At 49.0% G+C, this 14,948-nt stretch overlaps 1 protein-coding gene and 1 long non-coding RNA gene across 4 annotated transcripts; one reads left to right on the top strand and one right to left on the bottom strand.

The window, feature by feature from the left end:
• Positions 1-220: 220 nt before the first annotated feature.
• ZNF263 (zinc finger protein 263) lies at positions 221-8,819 on the bottom strand. Of its 3 annotated transcripts, XM_007983645.3 has the most exons (6): positions 7,870-8,819; positions 6,863-7,043; positions 6,351-6,424; positions 5,953-6,079; positions 3,105-3,221; positions 221-2,279 (listed from the first exon to the last, which is right to left on the bottom strand). In XM_007983645.3, exons 1-6 carry the CDS (start codon positions 8,254-8,256, stop codon positions 1,111-1,113), a joined length of 2,055 nt encoding a protein of 684 aa, XP_007981836.2. In that variant the 5' UTR covers positions 8,257-8,819; the 3' UTR covers positions 221-1,110. The 3 variants fall into 3 exon arrangements, with proteins under 3 accessions (XP_007981836.2, XP_007981845.2, XP_007981850.2); XM_007983654.3 differs by lacking the exon at positions 3,105-3,221; XM_007983659.3 differs by lacking the exons at positions 6,351-6,424; positions 6,863-7,043.
• On the top strand, positions 8,810-14,678 carry LOC103227324 (uncharacterized). The gene is made up of 2 exons (XR_495165.3): positions 8,810-9,746; positions 13,143-14,678. It is a non-coding gene; the product is annotated as an uncharacterized lncRNA (long non-coding RNA).
• Positions 14,679-14,948: the final 270 nt, after the last annotated feature.

The following is a 14,948-nucleotide window of genomic DNA, read 5'->3' as shown; positions in this document are numbered from 1 at the left end:
CCAGCAGCCATTTGGCTTGATCCTTTGTTACCACATGGCAGTCCCAGCCTAAAGGCTGCCAGGCCCTCACCTGCCTCTCCCTGTCTGCTGCCTTGTCAGAATCTTCCTGACCAACCCAGTAAGTCTATGAGAAAGCAGGGCCTCTGACCAAGGCAGAGGGGAGACAGATCCAACACTCGAGGTTCTAGACAGCGACTTTCAATGAAGACTCACACACGTATGTTTCCTGAAGATATTTATTCCTATCCAAACATTTTCAAAAGGGAAAGACACAATCCCTAATTTCCCCCCTAGGATCCACATTTTCTATCTTCCAGGGAATCTCTTTTCTAGAACACTCTTGTTCCTCTGGAGTCAGGAACAAGACTCCAGAGCTGTTTATTTTTCTCACACAGGTGGGGAATCGCATTCTCCACAAAGGGTTATCAGACACCCACTTCCTCTGCCAATTCCTGGGCTGACCTGCAAATTCCACCTTATTATTGCCCATAGTCCTCTGGTTCCTTTTTGTCTGAGGTCACATTTACATATGTGATCTGCCAATGGGCACTCCTGTTAGGCCGTCATAGGGCACTTGGTGGCTTGATCTGGACTGCCCATGGCTTCCCAACTGGGGCCTTCAGGACAGGTGCAACTCACAACCAGTCTTTTGTTGACCTTCAGCTGATTTCCCAGGGCACTTGGCCCCTCTTCTTTGGTCTCAGGGGCCCCAGAAGCCCAAATGCTCCTGCTGAATGTCCCAAATGAGGAAGAAGTATCAAAATCATCACATGGATTCCCAAAGTTAAGGTAAACTGGACAGTCAGGTGCCTAAATCACACCTTGGCTAAAAAGACCAAGAGGGTAGGAACACCCTGGGGCAGGGTGGACTTAACAGAGAATTGCACCCTGAGGTCACCTCAGAGACTTGCTATCCTTTCTCATGCAGATGGAACTCCTTTTCAGTTTTATGCCAATCCTCTGCTGCCTCTGCACTTCCCTCTCAATGAGCCCCAATTACCTGAAGAATGCAGAGGTCATTTGGTTGGCTGGGCAGGGAATACTAGCTCTTGCCAACAGGCTCCTCTGAATATGCCACCTCACCTGGGGCAAAGAGAAACCCCACTGTTACTAACCCGTGTGAGTTCTCTGATGACTCATAAGACGGGAACTCCGAGAGAAGCTTTCTCCACATTCAGAACATTTATAGGGTCTCTCTCCTGTATGCGTTCTCAGGTGGCGAATCCGATTGGAGCTGTGTGAAAAACTGTCTCCACACTCATGACAGGTATAGGGTTTTTCTCCTGTGTGGATTCTCTGGTGCCTGATTAAGTTGGATCTATGAGAGAAGTTTTCCCCACAAAGGGTACATTTATACGGTTTCTCTCCTGTGTGTGTTCTCTGATGTCTGGTGAGGTGCATGCCCTGCCGGAAGCTTTTCCCACAAGTCAAACATTCAAAGAGCTTCTTCTCCACCTTGTGGGCTCCATGGTTTGTAAGAAAGGGGGTGCTATCACTCATGGCTTCCCCACACTCAGAGAACGGGTAAAGTCTCTCTCTCTCATGAGTTCTTTCGTGAATGACAAGGTGTGAACTCCGAGAGAAACTTTTCCCACACTCGGGACACTTATAAGGTCGCTCTCCGGTGTGAATTCTCTGGTGCCGAAGGAGGTTGGAACTGTGAGCAAAGATCTCCCCACACTCAGGGCACTTGTAGGGCTTCTCCCCTGTGTGTGTTCTCTGGTGCCTGTGGAGGTTGGAGTTGCAGGAGAAACATTTTCCGCAAATGTTGCACTGATAGGGCTTCTCGCCCGTGTGGGTGCGCTGGTGGCGAGTCAGATGGGTGTTCTGACTGAAGCATTTCCCACATTCAAGGCACTTGTGGGCCTCCTCTCCCAGGTGTGCTCTGTGTAGTGACAGGAAACGTGGGTTCCCACCAAAGATTTCACTGCAGTCCACACCCATACACAGTCTTTCAGCTGCATGTATTCTCTGGTGCCTAATTAGGTTTGAGTTGTTAGAGAAATTTTTGCCACACAAGGGACATAAATGGAGTTTCTTCGGCTGCAGTTCCTTCGGTCGCCCCAGTTCTCTGCCACTTGAGGCTCCTGCCAAGGCCTGCTCCATTCCACCCGCTGGGGGAGGCGCCCAATCCCCTTGCTGCCGGTCACGAGGTCTTCCCAGCTCAGGACTCCAGGGCACCTCTCCTCTGGCCTGGTCAGGAAGCAGCACCTGAGGGTGGGTGTTCTCAGAGGACACAGACGGAATACCTTCTTCCAGGTTCTCAAATTTCTCTTCTCCTGGTAGAAAGAGAGACACCGAACCCGTATATTATTTCTATGCTGGAGAAAAGAAAATCCCACCTGTCTGCTGCTGCCTGTTAAGTCAGCGGCCCAGAAGGGCTGCTTCTACCTCAGTCTCCCATCCTCTCCTAAAGGTAAAACACTCTGGAGAAGCATCAGGCAGGATAAAGGGTGGGGCCACTGATCAAGGAATCAGAGCCAAGACCAGTCTTACAATTTTCCTTTCCAGCTGAGCCTCTCGCTTCTGCTCCTCAGGAATGGGTGGGATGGAGCAGGGCTGAGACTAGGGTGGGACAAGTGAGCTCAAGATTAAGGGCCTCTTTGAACTCTGCACCCTGGGTTCCTCACTTGCCTCACTGGGATGGAGAATGGCGGGGGGAAAGGACATAATGTACCTCTCTGGCAGCTGTGGTGGGCTGGCCCTGCACCCAAATCCTCAAATACCTCACTCTGCTGGGCATGGTGGCTCACGCTTGTAATCCCAGCACTTTGGGAGGCTGAGGCAGGTGGATCACCTGAGGTCTGGAGTTGGAGACCAGCCTGACCAACATGGAGAAACCCCGACTCTACTAAAAATACAAAAAATTAGCAGGGTGTGGTGGTGCATGCCTGTAATCCCAGCTACTTGGGAGGGTGAGGCAGGAGAATCGCTTGAACCCGAGAAGCGGAGGTTGTGGTGAGCCAAGATCGCACCACTGCACTCCAGCCTGGGCAACAAAAATGAAACTCCATCTCAAAACAAAACAAAACAAAATCATGCCTCACTCTTAACTGCGAGAACCTTGCTGCTTGCTGGGCAGGCCACTCGTCTTCATTCCTTACCTGGAGCTGGGCCTCTGGGGCTCAGGCCTTCCTTGCAGCTCTGGACACTGGGATCCCATAGCTTTCCTCCTTGTCCCACCTGGGTGCCTGGGACCTCCTGACTGGGAATGTGAGACTCTGTTCACAGTGAAAGAAACAGATTTCTGTATTGCCACTTTCCTCTACCAGGGTAGGGAAACAAAGATAGTCTTGTTCCCTGCCCTCAGTGGATAGATACAGAATGCTCCATAAATCTGACAGCAGTTACTCGGAATATACACAAACTGTCCCCAGTGGATACCTCTAGAGAAAGAAATTAGGGGAGGGAGACAATTTTTATTGAGACAGAGTCTCACTCTGTCGCCCAAGGGGGAGTGCAGTGGCATCATCCCGGCTCACTGCAACCTCTGCCTCCCAGGTTCAAGCAATTCTTCTGCCTCAGCCTCCCAAGTAGCTGGGATTACAGGCGTGCACCACCACACACAGCTAATTTTTGTATTTTTAGTAGAGACGGAGTTTCACCATGTTGGCCAGGCTGGTCTCGAACTGCTGACTTCAAGTGATCTGCCCGCCTCGGCCTCCCAAAATGCTGAGAATACAGGCGTGAGCCACCGAGCCCAGCCAAATTTTTTTTTTTTTTTTTTTGAGACGGAGTCTCGCTCTGTCACCCAGGCTGGAGTGCAGTGGCACGATCTTGGCTCACTGCAAGCTCTGCCTTCTGGGTTCACACCATTCTCCTGCCTCAGCCTCCCGACTAGCTGGGACTACAGGCGCCTGCCATCACGCCCAGCTAATTTTTTATATTTTTAGTAGAGACAGGGTTTCACCGTGTTAGCCAGGATGGTCTCGATCTCCTGACCTGGTGATCCGCCCACCTCGGTCTCCCAAAGTGCTGGGATTACAGGCGTGAGCCACCGCGCCCGGCTGGAATGTTTTTTTTGCAATGAGAATGTACACTACTGTAATTAAAACAACTATAAAATGAACATGGTCAGTTCCTTGAATAATCTATTTAATATCATAAAAGAACCTTGTCTCTACATATAAATACAAAATAGAACTAATTTGACTGGGCAACTCCAGGGAAAGAAAATATAACATAATAGACAATCAGAAAAGGACCCAGGGCTCTAAGAGGACCATGAGATTAAAACCCACAAGTGCCATTTCTGTGCTGTGCCAAAAAGAAAAACAAAAACCTCCACCTCCAGCAAACATGAACTCCAACAGAAGTTTAATTCCAACAAGCTGTAATCTGATCTTTTGCTATTTAGCAATCTCTCACTAAAAGGGCCATGTTCAACTTTGGACATCACAGCAGTGAAAAGTAATATGGAAACTGGTACAGTGGCACACATGCTGAGCCAGGAAGATTGCTTGAGCCCAGAAGTTCGAGAGGAGCCTGGGCAACAGAGTGAGACTCATCACTCAAAAAAAAAAAAAAAAGAAAAAAAGAAAATAAAAGGCCGGGTGTGGTGGCTCACGCCTGTAATCCCAGCACTTTGGGAGGCCGAGGTGGGTGGATCACCTGAGATCAGGAGTTCAAGACCAACCTCACCAACATGGAGAAACCGTCTCTACTAAAAATACAAAAAATTAGCCAGGCATGGTAGCGCATGCCTGTAATCCCAGCTACTTGGGAGGCTGAGGCAGGAGAATCACTTGAACCTGGGAGGCAGAGGTTATGGTGAGCCCAGACTGCGTTTGCAGAATTAGTGTCAACAAATGTATAATCATGATACTTTTTAGGCAAACCTGATATATGGTAACAATGTGCAGTGTGTCTTTTTTGTTTGTTTTGAAACAGAGTCTCACTCTCACCTAGGCTGAGGTGCAGTGGCATCATCATAGTTCACTGCAGTCTTGACCTACCGGGCTCAGGTGATTGATTTTCCCCTCAGCCTCCTGAGTAACTGGGACTACAAAAGTACACACTACCACACCAGGATACTTTTTTTTTTTTTTTTTTTCAAAGATAGAGGGTCTCCTTATATTGCCCAGGCTGGTCTTGAACTCCTGGGTTCAAGCACTCCTTCCATCACAGCCTCCCTAAGTGCTGGGATTATAGGCACCACCATGCCCAGCCTGCAGTGAGTCTTTCTACTGGTGTGTTTCAACATAGGTATAATCATAATGTACACACAGTCTTAAGACTTCCCCCAACTTTTCATTAAAAGAATTTCTCATACATACAGAAAAGTTGAGGGAATTGTATAATACATACCAGCATATCCTCCACCTAAATCCAACCATATGTCAGTGTGTCATACTCCGCAGGCATAATTTTAAAACTCTGAGTAACAGTACAAGACATAGGTGCATCCTAATTTATGATTTAGAGCTATACATTGTTTCCAAATTTCCACAAGACCCTCCCCGCTTTCTGAATTTTTATGGTCTGTGAGAGATGATAGGCTGGAATGTTGATCCCACTACCCCTGAAATTTTTGTCTTTGGGGATGAGCCCAGAAACAGTAACGGAGCACAGGAAACACTGGCAAGCTCAGAAGAATAAGCATCTCAAAATTGCAAGGAATTAACCATTTAGAGCCCCCCAGCATCCTGGGACACTGCATGTGTGTGACGCTGGCAGGCTGTCACTGCATTGGATTTGCTCTGCCCTGGGAAGTCCATATGGCTCAGACTCGCCTTAGGCTCTGGCAGCTGGGATTCCAGTCCAGGGCTGCCTGTGCCAACTGTGCCACTTGGCAGATACATGACTCTCATACAGGGAACTTTAGACAAAGGGAAGTCTCCTGTGGAGGCTTCTTGGCAAAACTCAGAGTCTGTGTCCAGGAGGTGAATGAATAAAGGGCAGAACCCTGGTTAGAAATGGCGCAGTCATCATCCCTGGAAAAGAAGTCCTTACCCAATGAGTCCACATTCTCATAACTCTCCTGCACCGTGTCCCTGGAGAGGGCCCTCTTACTAGGATCCTGATGCCCCCACTCCTCCTGGGAGATGTACATTGCCACGTCCTCTAAGCTCTCAGGCAACTGAAACAGCACAAGATCTCCTTTAGCCCCTGATGCACCAAGAACAATTCAAGCAGAATCATGGGTTAAAGGGGCAAAATCCAGGGATGCCAAACACATGTCATAGGGGAAGAAGGGTGTCAGGTCTACAAGTGAGGTGTGAAAGAGACAAAAGCAGTGGGGGAGACGCTGTGGTAAGGGAGAAAGGACCTTCCACGTGGAGAACCCCCCCACCCCCAACACTCAGCAGAGGAAGGGTGCTGGGGGAAGACAATGGAAACTTCCACATCACCTGGGGCCCAGTCATCTCCTTGTCTTCCATGTTCCCTTCAGGAGGAAAAAGAGAAAGCCAGGGAGCAGACAATGCTGAAGGCGACAGAAATTATAATGAGAATGGCATTCCTAACTCTTGGCAACCCAAGGATTATTAAAACACAGTATCCATTCCCCAACACCCAGTCTCTGCTTTTGGGGATGACACTAAACTGCCCAAAGGCCTAATAAACTGATATCCAAAATGACAGGGTTAGAGGGAAGGAATACCAAGAGTAGCACTCCAAACCCCTCACCATTCAAGTGGTTCTAAATCGCCTCTGTTCTACATAAAAAAGGGCTCCACTGAGACTCCCTTCCCTTCCCCCAGCCCCAGGAGAACCCACACCACCAACTGCAGGTCTTTCATTCCACATGTGTGAACCTTAACTTCAGCAATTCCTCCTTCGCACGAGTGCGACATCCTGCTTCTGTCGGGGGCAACCCCCAAGCCCCTCCTCCATCCCACCTGCCCAGATAACTGTGCCTCACCCCTCTCCTTTACAGCCTGGGGGTCCCTTTGGGGGCTGGGGCCTAGCAGCTCCTGCAGCCTGGGGCCAGGGCTTCGCTCAGTCTCCATTGGCTCCAGCTTGAAGCTCGGTGACTCTCGTGCTGTTTCCAGAGGCAAAGGCTCCTCCAAAAGCACTTCTGTTCCCCGCCCATGGTTTGTGACCTGGGAACCAACCCACATCACTCATCATCACAACAGGGCCCAAAGGGAAGGGAAATTAGTATAGGATACTGAGAGCAAGCCTTCAACAGAGAACCTCAGGCCATCCCTTAGGGCCCAGGCAACAGAAAAATGGTTTACACTAAAGGCTTTTTTGATCCCCTGTGCAGGGCGAGGGGTTAGGGAAAGGGCCCACTCCCAGAGCACACCTTCCCCACACAGCTCTTAAGATACACCTCACTCCCTTTTGCTCTCCCCACCTTTCCTAGGTGCTTCTATTCCTCACTATAGGATAAGCTAAATTGGGGTAGCCCTGGGGGCCAATGACCTCAGGGCCTCGGTGCCAAATTATCTTTCAAAGTTCACAATTAACGGAGGCCCAGCTTTGCAGAAGACCAGACCGTAGACCCTAATATAACAACAGCTAACAAGTACTAAGCACTCATTATAAACTGTTATCACAACTTTACACGCTGCTCTCCCTGTAAGCCCTATAAAGTATGTTAATATTCTCATTTTACGAATAGGAAAACAGGCCGAAAGACATATGTAACTTGGCAAAGTAACAAAGCTAGTACTAGTAGATGAGTATTTGAATGCTGGCGATCTAACTCCACAGCTAACACTAACTGTTCCAGGGACACTGCCTCCGCGTGGCAACAGGGCACTCTTCACTGCTTTCTGTTCATTTGGGGAAAATCTGAGAATGAGTGTTCTTCCCCATGTAAGGTCTACTCAGGGCAATTTACTTGAATTCGACCGGGGGCGCAATGTCCCAGTCCTCGGGGCTAAACAAACCACAGACAAAACAGCTCTCTCTCTCTCTCACCTGTTGTCTCAGTCTCCCAAGCTCTCTCTGCATATCCTCCACAAGGGTCACCGCTTCTTCGCCGCTCTCCGGATGCAGCTCCTGCACCCTGCTCTGGATCTCCTGGGGCAGGATGGTCAGGAACTGCTCCAGCACCAGCAGCTCCAAGATCTGCTCTTTCGTGCGCATCTCAGGCCGAAGCCACCCATGGCAAAGCTCTTGGAGCCGGCTGAGGGCTTCGCGAGGACCAGCTGCCTCTTGGAAGCGGAACCGTCTGAAGCGCAAGTGGGAGGCCTCGGGGCTCGGCCCTGGGTCAGGGGGGGGCAGCTCCTGGCTCCAGGCGCAGTCCTCCTCCAGCTTCACTATCAGGAGCCCTTCCCGTTCCTGGGGGCTAGGGCCCGACGCCATCGTCGGGTCTCCAGAGCGCCTTAGCCCGAAACCAGCCGTGCCCGCCTACGAAGGCGCCCTGAACCCGTGTAAGGATAGACGGCGCCGGCTGCAGCCCAGGGCCGGAGGCTCCCAGTCCACGCCAAGGAGCCCCGCTCCAGCCCAGGCGCGGACGGCTCCGGCGCCTAGGCCTCAGTAGGTCCCAGGCGCCGCCACGCCGGCCAGGTAGCCCGTCCGTGCCAGGAATTCCCCCAAACAGGAACCGAGCGCCGCGCCTCTCACCCTACAGGGTACCCACGCAGGACTCAGACCTCTGCGCCCACGCCGGAAGTCTCAGCGCGGGAGTTAGGCGTCCACAAGCCCACGGCGCCTGCTCGTGACCAACTTCCGGGTCACGTTTTGCGAACTACAACGCCCATTGGGTCAGGGTTCGCCACACACTCACCACCTACCAATGAGAAGGGAAGATTTGCCTGCGGGGACGGGACGAGCGAGGGACCAATAGGAGACCAGAAGCGGGGCCACGGGGCGCGTCCTGAGATTCTGGGAGTGGCTGGGGGCAGGGCCGCTGGATCCAAGCGAAGAAAACAAGCCTAAGGCGGTTGTGACTGGCGGGCAACCTGGGTTAGAATTACTCCGGAGGGCTTGGGAAAACGCAGATCCCAGGGCCACGCGCTCTCCAGTGCGTCCGTGTCGGGGCGAGGCCTGGAAGTCTGAACTGTTAATAAGCTTCCCCCGATGAATCCTTCCCCAAGCCAGGCCCCACCCGCTTCGGCTACTCTGGGCTGGCTAAAGATGGTCCCACTCGCCCCTGCGGCCTCCTCGGCATCTCGGGGAGGCTAGGTAGGTAGCCGCCCGCCCAGTTAGTGGCGCCGCGTGGCCTGCGGCGCGGGACCTGCTGGGAGATGCAGTCCGCGGCGCGGCCTCGCGACTGCGCGCGCGCCCTGGGCGAGGGCCCAAGAGCCGGGCGATTCTGAAACCCCGAGTCCCTCGGAGACCCCCTGCTGGGCTTTGGGCTTTCTTCTGCGGCTGGACGTCCCAGAGGAGCGCTTGGGGCCGGGTTCGCGGCACCTGCTTCCGATTTTAGATCGGATTTTAAACCTGCCCGAGACGTGCGGCGCCTGCAGTGCATTCTCCAAGTTTCAGTCTCTTGCCCAGCCCAGCAAGGGCGGGGTCTGCCTCCAGCTCCGCCGTGGACTTTGATAGTTGGGGGCGAGTGGCAGGAGGGCCGCAGGGCCGATTCCCTATTGGGCGCGGCTGTGAGCTTTGTGTCGGTGAGCGGGGCTGCCCAGTTGTGAGGCGGCCCAGGTCCTCCGGGCCGTGAGATCCGCAAATGGAAGCGTCCTGGGATTGAATCTGACAACCAGTTACCCTGTGTTCAGCGCTTATATGCAGATCGATCCTGAAAACACGTTTGTATGAAGCAGATGCTATTACCAGCCCCTTCCAACAGGTGGTGGCACTGAGATAAGTCATTTGCCTGGGGTCACACAGCTAGTCTGTCACCAAAGGTGAGGTTACCATGATAGTAGAGGGTAATATGGGATTGAAGAGGTCGGTTTGGGATGACTAGGTGAAAAGAGTACTGATATTTTATTTTATTTTATTTTATTTTTTTCGGAGACAGAGTTTTGCTCTTGTTGCCCAGGCTGGAGTTCAATGGCGCAGTCTCAGCTGACTGCAACCTCCCCCTCCCGGGTTCAAGCGATTCTCCTGCCTCAGCCTCCTGAATAGCCGGGATTACAGGTGTCTGCCAGTACGCCCAGCTAATTTTTGTATTTTTAGTAGAGACGGGGTTTCACCATGTTGGCCAGGCTGGTCTTCAATTCCTGACCTCGAGTGATTTGCCCACCTCAGCCTCCCACTGTTCTGGGGTTACAGGCGTGAACCACCACGCCCAGCCTTTTTTTTCTTATTATATTCCAGGGAGGATGACAGATCCACAGGCTGTCGTAGCAAATGCAGAGCCAGCGACCCCATAGCACTCAAGGTCCAGTTCGGAAAATCTTGTTTGCTCTCTAGGACCATTCTGGTGGTTTTAGGCATTCCTGTTTTTTAGTTTTTGAGATAGGGTCTTGCTCTGTCGCCCAGGCTGAAGTGCAGTGGCACAATCATTAGACATTCCTATTTCAAGAGACATAAATTCTAGACTGTAGCCTCAAAACCACTTTTTTCTGACATTTACTATGTAATCTCAGGCAAATTATGTAATATCACCAAACCTCAGTTTCCTCATCTATTTTGAGGGAATACTATACACACCTCACCTCATATCACTGGGTTAGGAAGAAATAAGCTGAGCTACACAGGATGCTTAGAACAGTACCTGGAGTCTCACCCTGTCACCCAGGCTGGAGTGCAGTGGCAGGATCTCAGCTCACTGCAACCTCCGCCTCTTGGGTTCAAGTGATTCTCCTGCCTCAGCCTCCTGAGTAGCTGGGATTATAGGCACCACACCCCCACACCAGCTAATTTTTGTATTTTTAGTAGAGACAGGGTTTTGCCATGTTGGCCAGGCTGGTCTCGAACTCTTCACCTCAGGTGATCCACCCGCCTCAGCCTCCCAAAGCATTGGACTTAGGGTTTTCTTTTACCTGTACCACATGCTCTTTGATCCTATTCCTAGCTTTGAAATCTGATCATAAAAAAAATAGCAAATTTAAATGGCATTTCATTTGAAATGCATTTTATTTTTATTAATATGAAATATATTACCTTTCTTCATGAAAAGGTATATGACGCATTTTACTCCACTTATATTTTGATTAAATGTTCTGGAGTTTAAATTTTCCTTTGGATTAACGTTAACCAAACTGTCTTACTAACGTTGTTTGATAATGTTAGTATTTAGACGTATTCCTCTATTTGCATATTAGATCACTATTTACCAACCTATTTTTGTTTTGTTTTGAGACAGAGTTTTGCTCTTGTTGCCCAGGCTGGAGTGCAATGGCACGGATCTCGGCTCACCACAACCTCCACCTCCCAGGTTCAAGCGAATCTCCTGCCTCAGCCTCCCTAGTAGCTGGGATTACAGGCATGTGCCACCATGCCCGGCTAATTTTGTATTTTTAGTAGAGACAGGGTTTCTCCATGTTGGTCAGGCTGGTCTCGAACTCCCGACCTCAGGTGATCCACCCGCCTCGGCCTCCCAAAGTGCTGGGATTACAGGCATAAGCCACCATGCCCGGCGTTTTTTGTTTTGCTTTTTTTCAGACCAGTAAACTGTCAGAGATGAGGAGGGAGAGGAAAGAACTTGGAAAGAGGGTACAACCCAAACTTTTGTCAGGGAAGGCATGGCAGGACACGTGGGAGACCACACTAGGGAATATTTTACTAATTTTCTGGATTGATGGAAACACTCTTAGATATTTGTTTTGGTTAATATCAAAACAATCTAATTCTAGGCTTCAGCTAAAACAAACGTGTAAAGATTGTTTTTGCTGGCTGCCAACCAAACCAGTTCAGATACCAATTCTTTTTTTCTTTTTTTTTTTTTTTTTTTTTTTGAGATGGAGTCTCACTCTGTCGCCCAGCCAGATCTCAGCTCACTGCAAGCTCTGCCTCCCGGGTTTATGCCATTCTCCTGCCTCAGCCTCCTGAGTAGCTGGGACTATAGTTGCCTGCCACCTCGCCTGGCTAGTTTTTTTTGTATTTTTTAGTAGAGACGGGGTTTCACTGTGTTAGCCAGGATGGTCTTGATCTCCTGACCTCATGATCCGCCCGTCTTGGCCTCCCAAAGTGCTGGGATTACAGGCTTGAGCCACTGTGCCCGACCTCAGATACCAATTCTTATTTGAAAGTCTCTTAACTGAAATTAATCCAGGACATAGTTTAACTACCACATTTACCTCTCTCTTCTCTTGGATTCAATAAGAGAATAGTTCTCAGTTTTAATATAGTCAGAATTTTAGGACGATTAACTTGATATTTTGGTTCTAACTTAGATAATTTTATTATCAAAATATTCAAAAAATGAGGTAAAACTAAATCAGTGCATTGACATTAGCAGAATTAATTCACTCCTCTTCCCAGAGATTGGAGAATAGCTTTGAATTGAGCACAAAAGGATCTTCCCCCGATTTTGTTTTTGTTCTAATGTTTATTATTTTTGCAGTAAGCCTTTTGCACTCCTAGATTTTGTTCTAATGTTGAAAAACTGCCTGTTATGCTAGGCACAGTGGCTCACACCTGTAATCCTAGCACTTTGGGAGGCCGAGGCAAGAAGATTGCTTAAGCCCGGAGTTCAAGACCAGCCTGGGCAACAGAGAGAGCCCTTCTCTCTACAGAATTTTTTCAAAATTATCAGGACATGGTAGCACATGTCTGTGGTCCCAGCTACTCCAGGGGCTAAGGTGGGAGGATCCCTTAAGCCTGGGAGGTCAAGGCTGCAGTGAGTTGAGACTGTGCCACTGCAGTCCAGCCTGGGAGACACTGCAAGACCCTGTCTCAAAAAAAGCCAACTGCCTGTTAGAGGCTCCAGGTGAAATAATCCTAATTTAGAAGGAAATGAATATGGAGAGGCCATCTGTCCTGGAAATCAGCCTGAACTCAGGAAAAATCAGTGTGACCCAGACTATCATGTTCCCTGTATTTCTTATGACCAGTATATCTAGTCCCAAACCCTGACCTGTACTTCCCATTGGAGCATAGAGAAGAGCCATGGGTGCAGGAATAGCAGGATTCCAAAGGAAAGAAACAATGACTTGACTCCAGGAGAGGTGAGTGTTCACTGGAAAGAAACAGGAAGAAAGAAAAGAAAAATTCAGCCTTACTTGGAATAAAAGCCTTTGGGATTCTATTTAGCAGTTTCTATTTTCTCTCTACTACTTTAAGACAACTCTTTTTTCCGCCTCTCTCTTTCTCCTTGGACAAGGTGATATCTGCAATTTCTTTTCTTCTTACAGGTTTTGAGATCAGGAGAGAAAATGCAGATTCTTCAAAGCAGAAGAAATGTCTGACTCTACATCTATTGTTACTTCAGAGGAGAATAAAATTGAATCACCAATTTTACAAAAAAAAGACTATAAACATTTAGGAAATCAGTAGAGAAACACCCCAGATTTAGCCAAACTTGTAGACGATCAGAACCTCTCTATAAGGAGAGAAACCTGAGAACAGAATGGGAAGGCAAACTCAGCTCTTAGCTTTTCCTTAGTGTTTATAAGCAATCAGCTCCCAAATCACGGTGTTTTTACAACTGGGAAGCCATCCCATATTTCCAGTCTGGGAGGCATTTCCCAGCACTTTGGAAGGCATAGGCAGAAGGATCACTTGAGCCCAAGAGCATGGGACCAGCCAGGACAACATAGTGAGATACCATTTCTACAAAAAAAATACAAAAATTAGCCAGGTATGGTGGCAAATGCCTGTGGTCCTAGTTGCTTGGGAGGCTGAGGTGGGAGGACTGCATGAGTCCAGGAGATCAAGGCTACAGTGAGCCGTGATCGCACCACTGCATTCCAGCCTGATACCCTAGAAGCTAATACTATGACACTGGGTTTCTGAAAAAAGAAAAGCTTTGTATTCCAAGTCGACTCACAAGGAGACAAGAATATCAAGCTCAAAGCTGTCCCGTGTTGACTTTAAGGCAGTTATTTTTATTAGAAAAGGTTCAGGTGGTGGATTCTGAGATTAGTAGGTAATTAGTGGAAGGAAAGCGGACGTCTGGAAAGTCCTTGGGCTTTCACAGTTATCTCTTCAGGCTACATAATGGATCTCGTGCAAATTCAGGGACAGCATGAAACCTGTGGTGAAAATTCAGGCTGTGACGTCAGCAAGCTCGTTCTGTGCAGACTCCAGTCAGCCTTATTGGCTCCAACAGATTTCTGCTTGTTGTTCTGCTATCTCATAAGGAAGGAATTTCAGCATTTCGTCAGCATTTCAGCAAGTTGTTTCTTCTCTTTTCCTTTTTTTTTTTTTTTTTTTTTTTTTTTTGAGAAGGAGTTTAGCTGCAACACCCAGGCTGGAGTGCAATAGTGTGATATAGGCTTACTGCAACCTCCGCTTCCCAGGTTCAAGTGATTTTCCTGCCTCAGCCTCCCAAGCAGCTGGGACTACAGGCGCCCACCAACATGCCGGGCCTCAAACTCCTGACCTCAAGTCATCCACCCACCTCAGCCTCCCAAAGTGCTGGGATTACAGGCGTGAGCCACTGCACCTGGCCAGCAAGTTGTTTCTCATCTGCCATCCTGCAGACTCAATAATTTATGTTACTTACTGATTTCTTTAACTCTTTGGGGCACAGTTTCAGTAGCTACACATTTTTTAAGGCTCCTAGAAAATTAAAATAGCACAAAAATTGTGGTATATTTTACATATCTGCATTTAAATAACATCTTCAACACTCAACACAAGACCACAGCTGGATATTTTACTGGTGATAACTTCAAAAATCTAAAACTTAAGACCTTTAATAAACAAAACCATACTAAATGGCCCTACTTTGTACTCTTTTCGTTTTTTGTAGAGACAGAGCCTTGCTATGTTGCCCAGGTTTGTCTTGAACTCCTGGGCTCATGCGATCCTCCGACCTTGTCCTCCCAAACTGCTTGGATTAAAGATGTGAGCCACTGCACCTGGCTCCTAGTTGGTATTTTATGGTAACTCTTCAGCCATCTCTCCCCAATTAGGACCCCTTTTTAAGAGGAAAGGAAGCTGAAGGTCAGCAGCGAAGGACTAGAGGCCCCTCGCCTTGGTCAGTGAATGGGAGG

Source organism: Chlorocebus sabaeus, chromosome 5 (genome assembly GCF_047675955.1).
Source record: "Chlorocebus sabaeus isolate Y175 chromosome 5, mChlSab1.0.hap1, whole genome shotgun sequence".
In the NCBI taxonomy this organism is placed as follows: Eukaryota; Metazoa; Chordata; class Mammalia; order Primates; family Cercopithecidae; genus Chlorocebus; species Chlorocebus sabaeus.
This window is presented reverse-complemented; position numbering and strand designations above follow the sequence as displayed.